We start from the raw sequence: 14,527 nt of genomic DNA, 5'->3' as shown, positions 1-14,527 counted from the left end.
AGAGTCTGACTCAGTAGTTTCACGAGTTTTGCCTGGTTCCTTAGCTGTGTACTGTCACAGTCCATTATTATTATTTTTTTAATGCTGAATTGTGGGGTCCAAGCTCTTGTCTTTGAGGGTGTGCTCTTTTCCTGAGAACTCAGTTCCTTGACTGGGGGCTCAAGGTGGGGGTGATGGGCCTGCCACCACGTTTGCTGGAATCTATCTGTATCAACCTCCAGAGACCGCTAAATAGTTACAACGCAGCATCTCCAAGGCCTTGGAATGTACTTCAGCTCACTAAAAGGAGGGCATGGCGACCCACTCCATGTATTCTTGCCTGAAGAATCCTATGGCCAGAGGCGCCTGGTGGGCCCCAGTCCATTGGGTCCCGATAAACACTTGTTGAGCAGCTTTTCTGTCAAACACTTGGGCCAGGGGTGATTAAGTGATGAAGTGCCCTTCAAAATCCTGCAACCACATATGGAGATTGGAAATATGCAAATGTAATGAATGTAATGAGCTGAAATGAACTGAACTGAACTGAGTGAATGTAAAAATCAGGCAGGATTCATAGGTGGAGCACTCAGGTCAGAACCCTTTTAAAAGTAAGATCATATTTGTTGCGGAAACCAGCTGTGTTTTTAAGAAGGAGGTAGAATTTGAGGTGCCCCTGAGAGATGGGTTTGGAGGCATAGTGGGAGGAGAGATTTCATCCAGGCCTGAGGTCAGTCAGAATAGAGGCAAGAGTGAGAGGAAAGCTGAGGGCAGGGTCGAGGAGGAGCCAGGTTCCCCGTGTCTCTGAGCTGTAAAGTGCTCAGAAGGACCTGGGAAGACCCTCAGGGATGGCCTGAAGTTTCAGAGACAGATTTGGTGGGGAGATGCTATGACAGATGGACAGACTGCGAAGCTCAGATGGGTGACAGGAGGCAAAGGAAGTGTCTCAGAAAGAGCAAGCGGTCCAGTGTCACTGGGGGGTGAAAGCTGCGAAAGAGGAGTGAAATCTGACAATCTTTGGAACGTCAGTTTGGACCCTCTTGTGGCTTCACTAGGAATTATACTTTATTTGAATTAAAGGTGAGTCATTAACACTTTCTAAGTTGCCTGTTTGGCTACAACTAACACAATAAACAGAATGTTAAAAAAATAATAATGATAATAATCAAGCTTCTAATTTTTTGTAAAAAGTCTTTAATTTGATTTGGCTTTTGGACTCTTCAAGGAGTCATTTTCACGCTTTGCGACATTCTCCTTGTGTTTCTGGAGTTTTCATTTCTTCTTCCGGCAGCATTTTCGGCCAGTCAGGGAACAGCGGCCTATCTCTTCCTCCTTTGGAAGGCAGCCAATCAGAGCACACCGGCCGCTTCTTATTTTGCAATAATACTTTCGTAACCCGCTTATGATGCCGCCATTGCCTGCAGGAAAGAAACGGAGCACACGGGAAGGTTTCAGGAAGGCCGTGGTGCAAGTCCAAGGCTTTTGGAATCCCTCTAATAAGTTATCTGGTGCCATTTTTTATTCTTTTATGTCTTTTTCCTTTTTCTTTACCATCTGGAGTAAAGAAGAAGGTGGGCTAGCTACTAACAATGTGTCTGTGGGTTCGGCTCAGCTGAGAAAGTGGCGTGACCGTGGCAGCCCCCTTGTGAACTGACCCCTGGGAGGCAGGGGCCGCGATGGTCACCCGGGCCCTTAAGAGGCCGAAAGACTGTACCTCCAAGTGCTAAGCTAATAAAAGGGAATCTGTGCTTCTGCCCTCAGATTAAGTTCATTTTTCCTGTTGGTATTAAAGATGTTGGTTAGATTAATACCTGTTGGCATTAAATGATGTCACTTTCTTCCTGTCTCATGAATAGATATAACAATTCTCCCATGGAGGGATGGTTTGTGAGCTGATTAGTCTCTTAAGAGTGAATCAGAAGGGATGGAGACCCTGCTTTGAGGTTCTTGATGATCTTTGTCAAGAAAAACAAAAACTGGTAATGTCTAGTTCCCAGACAATAAATCTACTTTATCTAAAATTCCCAAATGAATGAAGAGGGCTGACTCTGAATGACAAATTCTCAATCCATTCAGCCCTCTCATTTCCCAGCGCATCTTACCTGGAACAGGCAGCAAGAACAAGAAGAGCAACGCAAAGAGAAGGTAGTAGAGCCTCATGGCTGGCTGGCTTCCCAGCTGAGACTGGACAGGATGATGTGCTCACTCACTTTATAAAGGCTCCAGGTCCACAGCCATAGGGAGAAGCATTCAGCAGCGGCAATTCCTGTAATGTTACAGTGATGACAATATGACGTATTTCCTGATGCTTCATGCCAAGGTTCCTTACAAAGCAGACCACGCCCAGCCCCCCCAGGAGTTAATTACAAACCTAAGGTAGATTCAGAGCTTGATGTGAACACAGGGCTATTCTGATGCCTCTGAGCTCTGGGTGTTCCTGTAGGGCTGGCTCATGTCTGGCTGTCTGAGATGGAAAGACCTGCCCACTCCTGGATGCAGTCCTGGGGCGTATAGCTGGAAGCTCACCTGTGCCCACTGTGGTCCTTCTAAGCTTTTGCCTTCTTCCTGAGAAAGCCTGAGCCCCACCAGTCCAAGGCTGGTGTATTCAAAATCTAGGTGTACACTGGGGCTGGGTCACGCCCTGAGCCTGCATGGATACGCCCAAAATGGGATCAGCTTTTAAGTAGTGTGGGAAGGGAGGGAAAATGGGCTGCATTCCAGAGACCCTGCCCTGTGTCCTTGGCTTGGGATGGAGTGCGACATCTCAGGTCAAACACAGCTTACACTTTGCTGCGTTCTGAAAACCACCAAATTCGTGAGTCAGGAAGGTGTCTCATTTTCCCTCATCAGAGAGAGATGGATGATGTAATTTATAGGCTGGTATTTCCTCACTGATGGTGTCACTCTCTCTACAAAAGAGGGGCTTCGGAAGATATGTTTATGACACCCAGTTAGAGCTGGCTCGTGACATACAAGGAAGTTGAGGATCAGGGATTTCCACTAGATACAGATTCAGTGTTTAGGAAGCCAACTGCCTTTTAAAAAAATTATTAGGCTTAATTAAATGTTATGGAATCTAACAAGGGGGTTATACTCGAGAGGTTATTTTCTTGGAAGCTGAAGTCCCCATGGCAGTGGTTGGCTATTACTTTGTGTGAAAGCAGTTGTAACGGATCCACCAGGGTTCTGGGGTGAACCCCAGGGTCTAGGACTGTGGTTCAGACTCCTGTTGTACCTATTGGATTCTGTAAGCAAACTCTGAACTCCTACCATAGATAAAGTACCATGGGCTTTGGGTAGGTGAGGGGATAGAAAGGTGAAATACAGAGGGCCCAGTTCTGCCTCTTTCTCTCAGGGAACTCCCATGTAGACTGACACAGAGCCAAATCAGCCATAGAGAATGGGTTTTGACAAAGGGCTGTAAGAGGGGTTCAAGTACAGAGCTTTGGAAATGCAGAAGAAATGTAATTCATACAGAAAGGCAAGTCTGAATCAAAGGTTTAAGAAGAATTTGAAATTATAGACACTTCATATCTTTAAAACCTAACTTGCCTCATCAGTTCAGGATATGAGACAAAGTAGACATTTTTATTTTAATTAATTAATTGAACTATAGTTGATGTACAATATTATATGTTACAGGTGTACAATATTGAGATTCATGCTTTTTAAACTATAACATAGTGGCTATACTCCCCATGTTGTACAATATTTCTTTGTAGCTTATTTTATACATAATAGTTTGCAGCTCTTTCTCCCCTACACCTATGTTGCCCTCTGCTCTTCCTCACCACAATGGTAGCCACTAGTTTGTCCCTTATGTCTGTGAGTCTTCTTTTTTTTTTTTTTTGGTTATATTTACTAGTTTGTTACATTTTTTAGACTCCATGTATACCCAGTTTCACGCATACTTTGTCTTCCTCTGTCTGACTTATTTCACTGAGCATAGTATCTTCCAGTCCATTCATATTGCTGCGAAAGGCAAAGCTCCATTATTCTGTATGACTGAGCAGTATTCCCTTATATACAAATGCCACGTCTCCTTTGTCTATTCATGGACACTTAGGTGGCTTCCATGTCTTGGCTCTTGTAAATAAAGCTATAACAAACACTGGGTGCACGTATCTTCTCAAATAGCGCTTTTAGTTTTTTGAATATGTACCCAGATGGGTCATATGGCATTTCTGTTTTGAGTTTTTTGAGAAACCTCCATCCCATTTTCCATGGTGGCTGTACCAGTTTGCAGTCCCAAGTGCAGACACATTTAAATACGGAAGGAGGTAAGTGTGGGGCCGGCGGGGTCTCATACCTGGTCTCACATGAGATAAAAGAGAGGGTGGCTGGGGTGCTATAGAGAGTTAGAACCAGCGCTCAGCCCAGGCTCAAGGCTGGCATCCCTGGAGCTCTGGTTACCTGCAACGATGTACTTTTCTTGGAGACCAGACCTCCACGTGAACCCTGAGTCTAACCTGTCCCTTCAAAGACAGGAGGCCTTTCTACAGCAACATGACTGTTTAATCAGAGGTTCTCTGGGAGTGGAAGGCACATTTTCTTGTCAGCTGATTTGGAAGGTGGGTGCTGGGGAGCGGGCTATAGCTGTGGTAACTGCCCCACTCACAGAATGAATTTTGAGGAACATTTCTGTATATTAAGATGTTTATAAAAGTTGGGTGAAACTTTTTGTGGTGAAAATTCACACAGCAGAAGAGTGAGACTGTTCTTCACTTCTCTACCCTGGGGAACCACTGCTAACTCTGGTTTGCCTCCTTTTTGTCTTATTGAACCATTTTATGCATCACAAATACTTCTGGCCTCTCAGTTAATAGGTGCACATTTACTGTTGAATAATTAATACATACCTATGAGTCTGACATCAACAGGAACTGAGGCCATGCCCCAGGCCCAGGGTCTTGAGTCACTGGGCTCAGAGATGTAGACCTTCCCAACCCTCCTGCAGGATCCACTGGGTTTTTTCCTGGTGACTCTGAGCCAGCATTTTTTTAAATTTGATGTTGATTAGGTTGAGAGAGGATAGACTTATTTTCTCTCAGGTCAGACTTCTCCTAATGTCCTCTAATCCTTTTTTTGTTTTTAAACTCTGTTTTTAAAATCTGGAGCAGAGTTTTGGTTGATCAAAGTTTTTGGTCCAACAGAAACAGACTCACAGACTTAGAGAACAAACGTATGGTTGCCAGGGGGAAGGATGGGGGAGGGATGGTGAGGGAGTTTAGGATGGACAGGTACACACTGCTCTATATAAAATGGATAACCAAGAAGGTTCTACTGTATATCACAGGAACTCTGCTGTATGTTATGTAGCATAACATAACACATGGATGGGAGGGGAGTTTGGGGGAGAATGGATACCTATATACGTATGACTGAGTCCCTTTGCTGTTCACCTGAAATTATCACAACATGGTTAATCGACTATATTCCAATATAAAATTAAAAGTTTAATTAAAAAAAAGTTTGGGGCCCAAAGGCAATACCATGTAATTCTCAGTGCTATCATTTATTATCTGGATTTACTTGAATAAGTTTCATAAACTCTTTGACCATCTGTACCTCAACAATAAAGTACAGAGAGTAATAAACGTCCTATTTAGTCCACAGGGAAAGCCCTATGAGTTAATGATATGAAATTGACTTGTAAACTGCAAATTACCACTTGGCCCATTTATCACCCATGTGGCCCTGGGGAGAAATGACCAGTGAGGGCTGGTGAGCAATAGCAAGACAGCTTAAAGACTGTGGCATGGGCTCCTCACAAGGGAGCTAGGACTTCCCTTCTTTATCTTAATACAGTCTAAGTGGGACTCAGCCACTCTCCTCTGCAGCTGTTTAAAATTTATCATGACCACTGCTATTTAAGGTTTATCAGCAAAGATAAGTATTAGCCCAGTTTTGCAGATGAAGAAACAGGTTCAGGGAGGTTGAGTGACTTTCCCTGGGCCACCCAGCTAGTTAATGGCAGTGTTGTAGGGAACTACATACATTTCCCACGCACTCCTGCCTCCAGGCACCATGTAGATTTGCCAAAGGGAGACACTGGTAGAAAATGTGAAGGCAGGAACTGGTAAGAAGCCAAGGCAATCGTCTTCCTGAGCTTCCGAAGGCATCTCCTCTGTGCTTCCAGTTTTGGCCAGAATGCTGCTTCATCCAAGGGCCTGGCTTTCATAAAGCATGTTCGCCGCGACCCCAGCTTCTGTGGCGTGCTCCCTGTCTCAGGCTCTGGGAAGGTTATCTCCTTTCTCCTTCTGTCCCTCTGGTCCCAGGGATAGTAGTGTCTTTATGCTATTGCAAAAAAATTTTTTGGACAACATGTGGCTTGTGGGATATTAGTTCCTGAATCAGGTATTGAACCCAAGCCTGGGGAAGTGAGAGCTCAGAGTCCTAAGCCCTGGACCACCAGAGACTTCCTGCTGTTGCAAATTATGAGGTGACTCACCATACATTTATTTGATTTCTCAGCTCTCATATCACCACTATAACCAATTGCCTAATTGCCGGGAGAAATATCAATAACCTCAGATATGCAGATGACAACACCCTTATGGCAGAAAGTGAAGAGGAACTCAAAAGCCTCTTGATGAAAGTGAAAGAGGAGAGTGAAAAAGTTGGCTTAAGCTCAACATTCAGAAAACGAAGATCATGGCATCTGGTCCCACCACTTCATGGGAAATAGATGGGGAAACAGTGGAAGCAGTGTCAGACTTTATTTTTCCTGGCTCCAAAATCACTGCACATGGTGACTGCAGCCATGAAATTACTTTTACATTATGCTTACTCCTTGGAAGAAAAGTTATGACCAACCTAGATAGTATATTCAAAAGCAGAGACATTACTGTGCCGACTAAAGTCCATCTAGTCAAGGCTATGGTTTTTCCTGTGGTCATGTATGGATGTGAGAGTTGGACTGTGAAGAAGGCTGAGCACTGAAGAATTGATGCTTTTGAAGTGTGGTGTTGGAGAAGACTCTTGAGAGTCCCTTGGACTGCAAGGAGATCCAACCAGTCCATTCTGAAGGAGATCAGCCCTGGGATTTCTTTGGAAGGAATGATGCTAAAGCTGAAACTCCAGTACTTTGGCCACCTCATGTGAAGAGTTGACTCATTGGAAAAGACTCTGATGCTGGGAGGGATTGGGAGCAGGAGGAGAAGGGGAGGACCGAGGATGAGATGGCTGGATGGCATCACTGATTCGATGGACGTGAGTTTGAGTGAACTCCGGGAGTTGGTGATGGACAGGGAGGCCTGGCATGCTGGGATTCATGGGGTCGCAAAGAGTCGGACACGACTGAGTGACTGAACTGAACTGAACAAACTCCTCCCTTTTTAGGTCCTTATATTTACTTCAATTTCTCATATTTTCTTCAGTTGTTGGATTTTGACTATCTTCTAAGACCACAGGGCTTCCCTGGTGGCTCAGATAGTAGAGAATCTGCCTGCAATTAGGGAGACCCAGGTTTGATCCCTGGGTCAGGAAGATCTCCTGGAGAAGGAAATGGCTACGCACTCCAGTATTCTTGCCTGGAGAATCCCATGGACAGAGGAGCCTGATGGGCTACAGTCCATAGCGTTGCAGAGTTGGATCAAAGCCATACTCTAAATCATAGCAATATTAAAGTTCTGTTCATTCTTCCCCTTGTGGTGGCAATACTATGTTGTCGATAGCTAGATGACACTTGGCTACACTCTCCCTCCTATCTACTTTATCAGCATCTTAAGATTCAGCATCCAGTGGGAGATTCAAGACAATGATATGGAATTGCCAGTTGCTACCAACTTACTGTGGTCCTTTGTTAAAGCATCTCAAAATTGTGTGCTTCCTGTTGTAGGTATATATGTGAGGCAGGTTCTAGAAATCCAATTTATCACTGTTATTTTAGCTTAATTCAGTTCAGTTCAGTTCAGTTGCTCAGTTGTGTTCGAAACTTGAGAAAGAAGATGTACACACAATATTGTAAGGCAACTATCATCCAAATAAAAAATAAATTTTAAAAAAGATGTAAAGATGGCCAAATAGGCATTGAGAAGATGCTCAATATCATTAATCATCAGGGGAATCACATTTCCAGAATAAGATGCTACTTTATACTCATTCAGTTCAGTTCAGTTCAGTCGCTCAGTCGTGTCCGACTCTTTGTGACCCCGTGAATCGAAGCACGCCAGGCCTCCCTGTCCATCACGAACACCCGGAGTTCACTCAGACTCACGTCCATCGAGTCCGTGATGCCATCCAGCCATCTCATCTTCTGTCGTCCCCTTCTCCTCCTGCCCCCAATCCCTCCCAGCATCAGAGTCTTTTCCAATGAGTCAACTCTTCACATGAGGTGGCCAAAGTACTGGAGTTTCAGCTTTAGCATCATTCCTTCCAAAGAACACCCAGGGCTGATCTCCTTCAGAATGGACTGGTTGGATCTCCTTGCAGTCCAAGGGACTCTCAAGAGTCTTCTCCAACACCACACTTCAAAAGCATCAATTCTTCGGCGCTCAGTCTTCTTCACAGTCCAACTCTCACATCCATACATGACCACAGGAAAACCATAGCCTTGACTAGATGGACCTTAGTCGGCAAAGTAATGTCTCTGCTTTTGAATATGCTATCTAGGTTGGTCATAACTTTTCTTCCAAGGAGTAATCATCTTTTAATTTCATGGCTGCAGTCACCATCTGCAGTGATTTTGGAGCCCAGAAAAATAAAGTCTGACACTGTTTCCACTGTTTCCCCATCTATTTCCCATGAAGTGGTGGGACCAGATGCCATGATCTTCGTTTTCTGAATGTTGAGCTTTAAGCCAACTTTTTCACTCTCCTCTTTCACTTTCATCAAGAGGCTTTTGAGTTCCTCTTCACTTTCTGCCATAAGGGTGTTGTCATCTGCATATCTGAGGTTATTGATATTTCTCCTGGCAATCTGGATTCCAGCTTGTGTTTCTTCCAGTCCAGGGTTTCTCATGATGTACTCTGCATAGAAGGTAAATAAGCAGGTGACAATATACGGCCTTGACGTACTCCTTTTCCTATTTGGAACCAGTCTGTTGTTCCATGTCCAGTTCTAACTGTTGTTTCTTGACCTGCATACAGATTTCTCAAGAGGCAGGTCAGGTGGTCTGTGATTCCCATCTCTCTCAGAATTTTCCACAGTTTATTGTGATCCACACAGTCAAAGGCTTTGGCATAGTCAATAAAGCAGAAATAGATGTTTTTCTGGAACTCTCTTGCTTTTCCATGATCCAACAGATATCGGCAATTTGATCTCTGGTTCCTCTGCCTTTTCTAAAACCAGCTGGAACATCAGGGAGTTCACAGTTCACGTATTGCTGAAGTCTGGCTTGGAGAATTTTGAGCATTATTCTACTAGCATGTGAGATGAGTGCAATTGTGCAGTAATTTGAGCATTCTTTGGCATTGCCTTTCTTTGTTATTGGAATGAAAACTGACCTTTTCCAGTCCTGTGGCCACTGCTGAGTTTTCCAAACTTTTTCTCCAAAAGAATCTAAGGAAGAAAACAGGAGAGACAAAACCTTTCCTTAACTATGTAATCATAGACTGCCTTTTGGGCTTCCCAGGTGGTGCAGTGATAAAGAGTCTGCTTGCAAATGCAGGAGATGTAAGAGACTCGGGTTCAATCCCTGGGTCAGGAAGATTCTCCACTGAAGGAAATGGCCACACATTCCAGTATTCTCTTCTGGGAAATCCCATCGACCTAGGAGCCTGGCGGACTACAGTCTACTGGGTCACAAAGAGTCAGACACAACTGAGAATGCAAGGATGTATAGACACCTTTTACTTCTGGAGGAGTGGCAAACTGTAGGTGCTTGGTCTGGGGCCGTCTATGGAGGTATTTAGTTTTGTTAGTAGATTTGGCTTTTGTGCAGGTTGAAAAATCTGCTTAGCACTTTGTCCCATCCCCCTGCTTTATGCATTAATATATTTGCCTATCTCCCAAAGGCATCTGAACTGTTATTCCTGCTTTAAAAGATATTGTCTTCCCTTCAAATTCACACCAGAGAACTACAGTTCAACATGGGGAAGTGGACCCAGTGAGAATAGGCTGTATCTCACACTACTCGACTGAGCTGTTAGTCTCCACCAAACCCCCTGGGTGTGGGCTGTTATTTTATATCTTCAGACAGCAAGTATTCTTGGCATTCTTGCATATTCCAGGCATGAGTAAACATTGTTCACCCTCTGAGATTCTTGAAAATACTCTTGAACTGTGAACATTTTATTTGACATTTTGCTTCATCCACAGTACCCAAAAAAAAAAAAAAAAAGAGGAAAGATCAATAGAAGGTGAAGGGAGGAAGTAAAAAGAAAAAACAAGTGTGGGAGTGAGGGATGCCTGGGTCACCATGAGTCATGGACTCGTGATCTGGTTGATGAGGCTGAGCAGAATCAGAGACACACTGTTCTCCTCAGGAGCCAGGGCACATGTAGGGAAACATTGAGCAAGTCAGGGAACAGTCAACAGTCTATTGTGGCCAGGTGGACAGCATGGGGACAAGCCTGCCTTGATTCGGAAGACAAGGGGACCGCGACAAGAATTCATGATGACGTAGATCTAAGATATAACTTATCCAACATGCTGAGGTCACCAAAATCTACCTCCACAGCCACCATGTCTGACCTTCATACAGGTATCCCCCGCTCCTCTGAATGTGGACCACTGTAAGCCAGCCAGATCCACTGATTCCTTACCACTGCCTTGATGATGAACTATCTTCAGGATTTTACTCATGGGTCCAGCAGACACAGAGATACTTGTTAGATTTGAGAAAGGGCAAACAAACTAGCAAAGTGATTCCATGTCCATAGTCTGCATCAACTCGGCATAGGGAGCTCCTCTTAGGTGCTACTCAAGTCACAAGTCCAAATCCTCTCAAATTACCCTAACTGACTTTGCTTCAAGTGAAAACTGTGTTTACTTGAAATTGATTAAGAATATTACAAGAGGAGAAAATGAGAGCCACTGCATAGGGGAGAGAACCTCTCAGGACAGAAGAGGCAGAAGCTTGTTTTGTCTCCATTATCCGACTTCCCAAGAGTGGTCTATACCACTATATATTCCCTCAACCTATTGATCCTAAATTTATTGCTTTCTGCATCTGTTTCAAGAAATTCATCAAAGGCACCCTTTCCAAGTTCAACAGTGACCTTGACATCACCAATCCAATGGTTTCTTTGTCCGTAATCATTTAACTAGATCTCTTTTCAACATGTGATTTGTGGGACTATGTTCGATTTTGAAACCTGTCCCTCTACTTCAATTCAACATCCAGAAAACTTTGTGTATAGTTAATCCTGGGTGTTCTTTGGAAGGAATGATGCTAAAGCTGAAACTCCAGTACTTTGGCCACCTCATGCGAAGAGTTGACTCATTGGAAAAGACTCTGATGCTGGGAGGGATTGGGGACAGGAGGAGAAGGGGAGGACCGAGGATGAGATGGCTGGATGGCATCACCAACTCAGACGTGAGTCTGAGTGAACTCTGGGAGTTGGTGATGGACAGAGAGGCCTGGCGTGCTGCAATTCATGGGGTCGCAGAGTCGGACATGACTGAGTGACTGAACTGAACTGAATCTATATTAGGACCTTGGGACATGATGACTTAAAAGATAAAAAACATACACTTTTCATATCTGCTCTCCTTTGATTGTTGCCTTTGATTCATTATGGGATTTTTCTTTTTTCTATTCTCTAAGCTTCTAAAGGGCTTCCCTGGTGGCTCAGACTGCAAAGATTCCACCTGTAATGCAGGAGACCTGGGTTCGATCCCTGGGTTGGAAAGAACCGCTGAAGAACGGCATGGCAACTCACTCCAGTGGCTCAGAGGGTAAAACATCTGCCTGCAATGCGGGAGACCCGGGTTCAATCCCTGGGTCGGGAAGATCCCCTGGAGAAGGAAACAGCAACCCACTCCAGTACTCTTGCTTGGAAAATCCCATGGATGGAGGAGCCTGGTAAGCTACAGTCCATGGGGTCGCAAAGAGTTGGACATGACTGAGCAACTTCACTTTCACTTTTCCAGGGACAGAGGAGCCTGGTGGGCTACAGTCCTTGGGGTTGCAAAGAGTCAGACATGACTGAACAACTAACACCTTCACCTCCAAGCCCCTAAAAGAGAGTATCTTCAAGAATTTATCATTATCATATGATGATAATAATGATGATCACCATTATGATAGCTGACATTTGTTGCGCACAGACATTTTTTGTGCCAGACACTCTACTGGGCAGTCTATACGCATTTATTTCATGTGAATCATGCAATAATTCAATAAGGTTAATATAATTATCTGCATTCACAGATGAGGAAGCCACAACATAGAGAGGCTAGATAAGGTACCCCGTCATCTTTATATATTGAATATTAAAATTTTACTTCCGGTCCTCTTACTGCTGCCCATAATCCCTGGGATGTGGGTTGTCTATGTCTCTACACAGATGGCTTCCATCTTTATCACTACTCTGGACCACTCTCTCAATTTTCTGATCTTCACATCTTTTTAAAGAGCACTGCCACCTGGGACCCTATCATCACCTCAGCATGTAACCTTCCATCATCTTGGCTTTTCAGTTGCTTGGCAATAGAAGGTGGAAATTAAAGTCTTTCTGATTCTTCTCTTTTCCCAATTATTCAAATGCAATCTGTGTGTCCAGTCCATTCATTCCACACTTGTTTGCATAATCTATTAATACAAAACCCAGACTAAATGCCAGCTCTTCACGATGCTGACCGCCCTGGCTGAAAGTGCTTGCTCCCTACTTTGCATTCATGCAGGGCATATTTTGTAGCACACTTGGAGCTATTGCCAAACTCCTTAGTAAATGGCATATCCTATCACTATTTGTGGGCCTTTCTTATCACCTTTAACAGACAGTGCCTTTTTATTTGTGTCCTTGTGTTAATGAGAAAGTGCATACTCATGTCCTACATTGCCTTCATCCTTTGAATAATTTGAGGTATTTTCAACCAAGAAACTTGGGAAAAAAACTATTACAAAGGATAAATAATACCAGAAGAGTTAGGAAATAGAGAATATTAGCAGGTAATGCAAAGTCAACAAAGGATTTACAAAGGACAACAATCCAAACAATTTTATGTTTTAGCAAACAAAATTTATAGCAAATATAATACAGGATAGAGGATTATTAGGCTAAAGGTCAGGAAACCAAGAGCTGAACTAAAGACTGTTTATTTACCCCAAAAAACAATGGGATAAAGAGACAGACTTGAGAGTGAGAAGCATCTAGAAGGTAAAATCTGAAGTTGGTACGACTGAGGATGAAAGAAGGAATTAGAAGTGAGACAAAGCAGACTCGGGAGACCACCAGTGTTCTGCACAGGGGACAGGTAAACGGTATTGTCACCAACATGGAGAGACGGTCAAGGTGGTGACTCCCGGTGGGCCTGAAGGAAAACACGCTCTGGAGAGAGAGCCAGACTGGAGATGTGACACCTTTAACAGGCTCCAGCTTGTTGAGGAATCTGAAGGCTCAGTAGTGATGTGGTGCAGTGTGCATTTTTCCAGAGTCTAAAATCACACCCAACAAGGTGGGGCTACTCTCCCGAGTCCTGAGGGCAAAATCGAGGGCAGGACCTCAAAAATTCATGCAAGTCTCCCGAAAGACTTCCTCCTACCCATCTGACAGCAATGTTTTCATTCCAAGCAGAATGAAATGTGCAGGATGCTTTACTTTCTGTTTATACTTTTATACTTTAATCAGATATTTTGCATTTCACCCTCAGCCCCAGTGAAAACTCACCTGGCAGCGACTCTTGCCACTAGCCTGCCCAGTCTGCTGGCCGCTTCCTTGAGCAGGAATTCTGGGCTACAGGTGGCTTTTAGTAAAAAGACATGCAGTGAACTCATTAATGGGTAGGGACTCGGGGAGGAAGCGAGGGAACCTCAGGGAAACCTTTTGAAAATGTAGGGCTTTTGCCACTAGTATGTGAGAACTGAAACTTGAAATGAACCTATTGGCTGTTGCTAAAATAAGCTATGGGAAACCATCTAAGACTTTACACATAATGATCGGCACCTACTGAACTGTTATGTACTTAGCACTGTAATTGGTGCTATAATGCCCTTTTTGCAATTAAAAAAAAAAGTGTGAAGTCAGTGTTGCAATCTGGATTTTAAGAATAAGAAAATTAAGGCTGAAAGAAATGAAGGAAGTTGGTAAAATTCAAGTTTGGAGTTGAGGCCCATTAGGGTTATGGGCCTGCGTGCTGTCAGGTCTGACGTTTTGTGACCCCATGGACTGTAACCCTCCAGGCTCCTCTGGGATTCTCCAGACAAGAAGACTGGAGTGCGCTGCCATTTCCTTCTCCAGGGGATCTTCCCTACCCAGGAATTGAACCCGAGTCTCCTACATCTCCTACATTGCAGGTGGGTCCTTCACCCACTGAGCCACCTGGGAAGCCCCATTAGGGTTACAGAGAATGCTAAATATCTGCTTTACTACTTGAGGTCATTACAACTCTGTTTTGTATCCATCTTTTTGTCAAAGGTTTTGGGAGTGGGGTTTCCCAACGGAAG

General features: G+C 44.0%; 2 protein-coding genes across 2 annotated transcripts in view; one reads left to right on the top strand and one right to left on the bottom strand.

Moving 5' to 3' along the window:
- The window catches only part of LOC121818087 (craniofacial development protein 2-like), an 80,858-nt gene that overhangs the window by 39,971 nt on the left and 26,360 nt on the right, over positions 1-14,527 (top strand). The window lies entirely within an intron of this gene.
- On the bottom strand, positions 1,148-2,162 carry LOC101105214 (beta-defensin 103A-like). The gene is made up of 2 exons (XM_027962613.3): positions 2,079-2,162; positions 1,148-1,394 (listed from the first exon to the last, which is right to left on the bottom strand). Exons 1-2 carry the CDS (start codon positions 2,134-2,136, stop codon positions 1,249-1,251), a joined length of 204 nt encoding a protein of 67 aa, XP_027818414.1. The 5' UTR covers positions 2,137-2,162; the 3' UTR covers positions 1,148-1,248.

This window comes from Ovis aries, chromosome 26, assembly GCF_016772045.2.
Source record: "Ovis aries strain OAR_USU_Benz2616 breed Rambouillet chromosome 26, ARS-UI_Ramb_v3.0, whole genome shotgun sequence".
Classification (NCBI taxonomy): Eukaryota; Metazoa; Chordata; class Mammalia; order Artiodactyla; family Bovidae; genus Ovis; species Ovis aries.
Note: the sequence above shows the minus strand (reverse complement) of the source record. Positions and strands in the feature narration are given on the sequence as shown.

Coding starts and splice junctions, on each gene's coding strand:
- LOC101105214 (XM_027962613.3), bottom strand. CDS start 2,136: ATGAGGCTCTACTACCTTCTCTTTGCGTTGCTCTTCTTGTTCTTGCTG. Junction 1,395..2,078: donor GTTCTTGCTGCCTGTTCCAG/GTAAGATGCGCT, acceptor TCTTTCCTGCAG/GCAATGGCGGCATCATAAGC.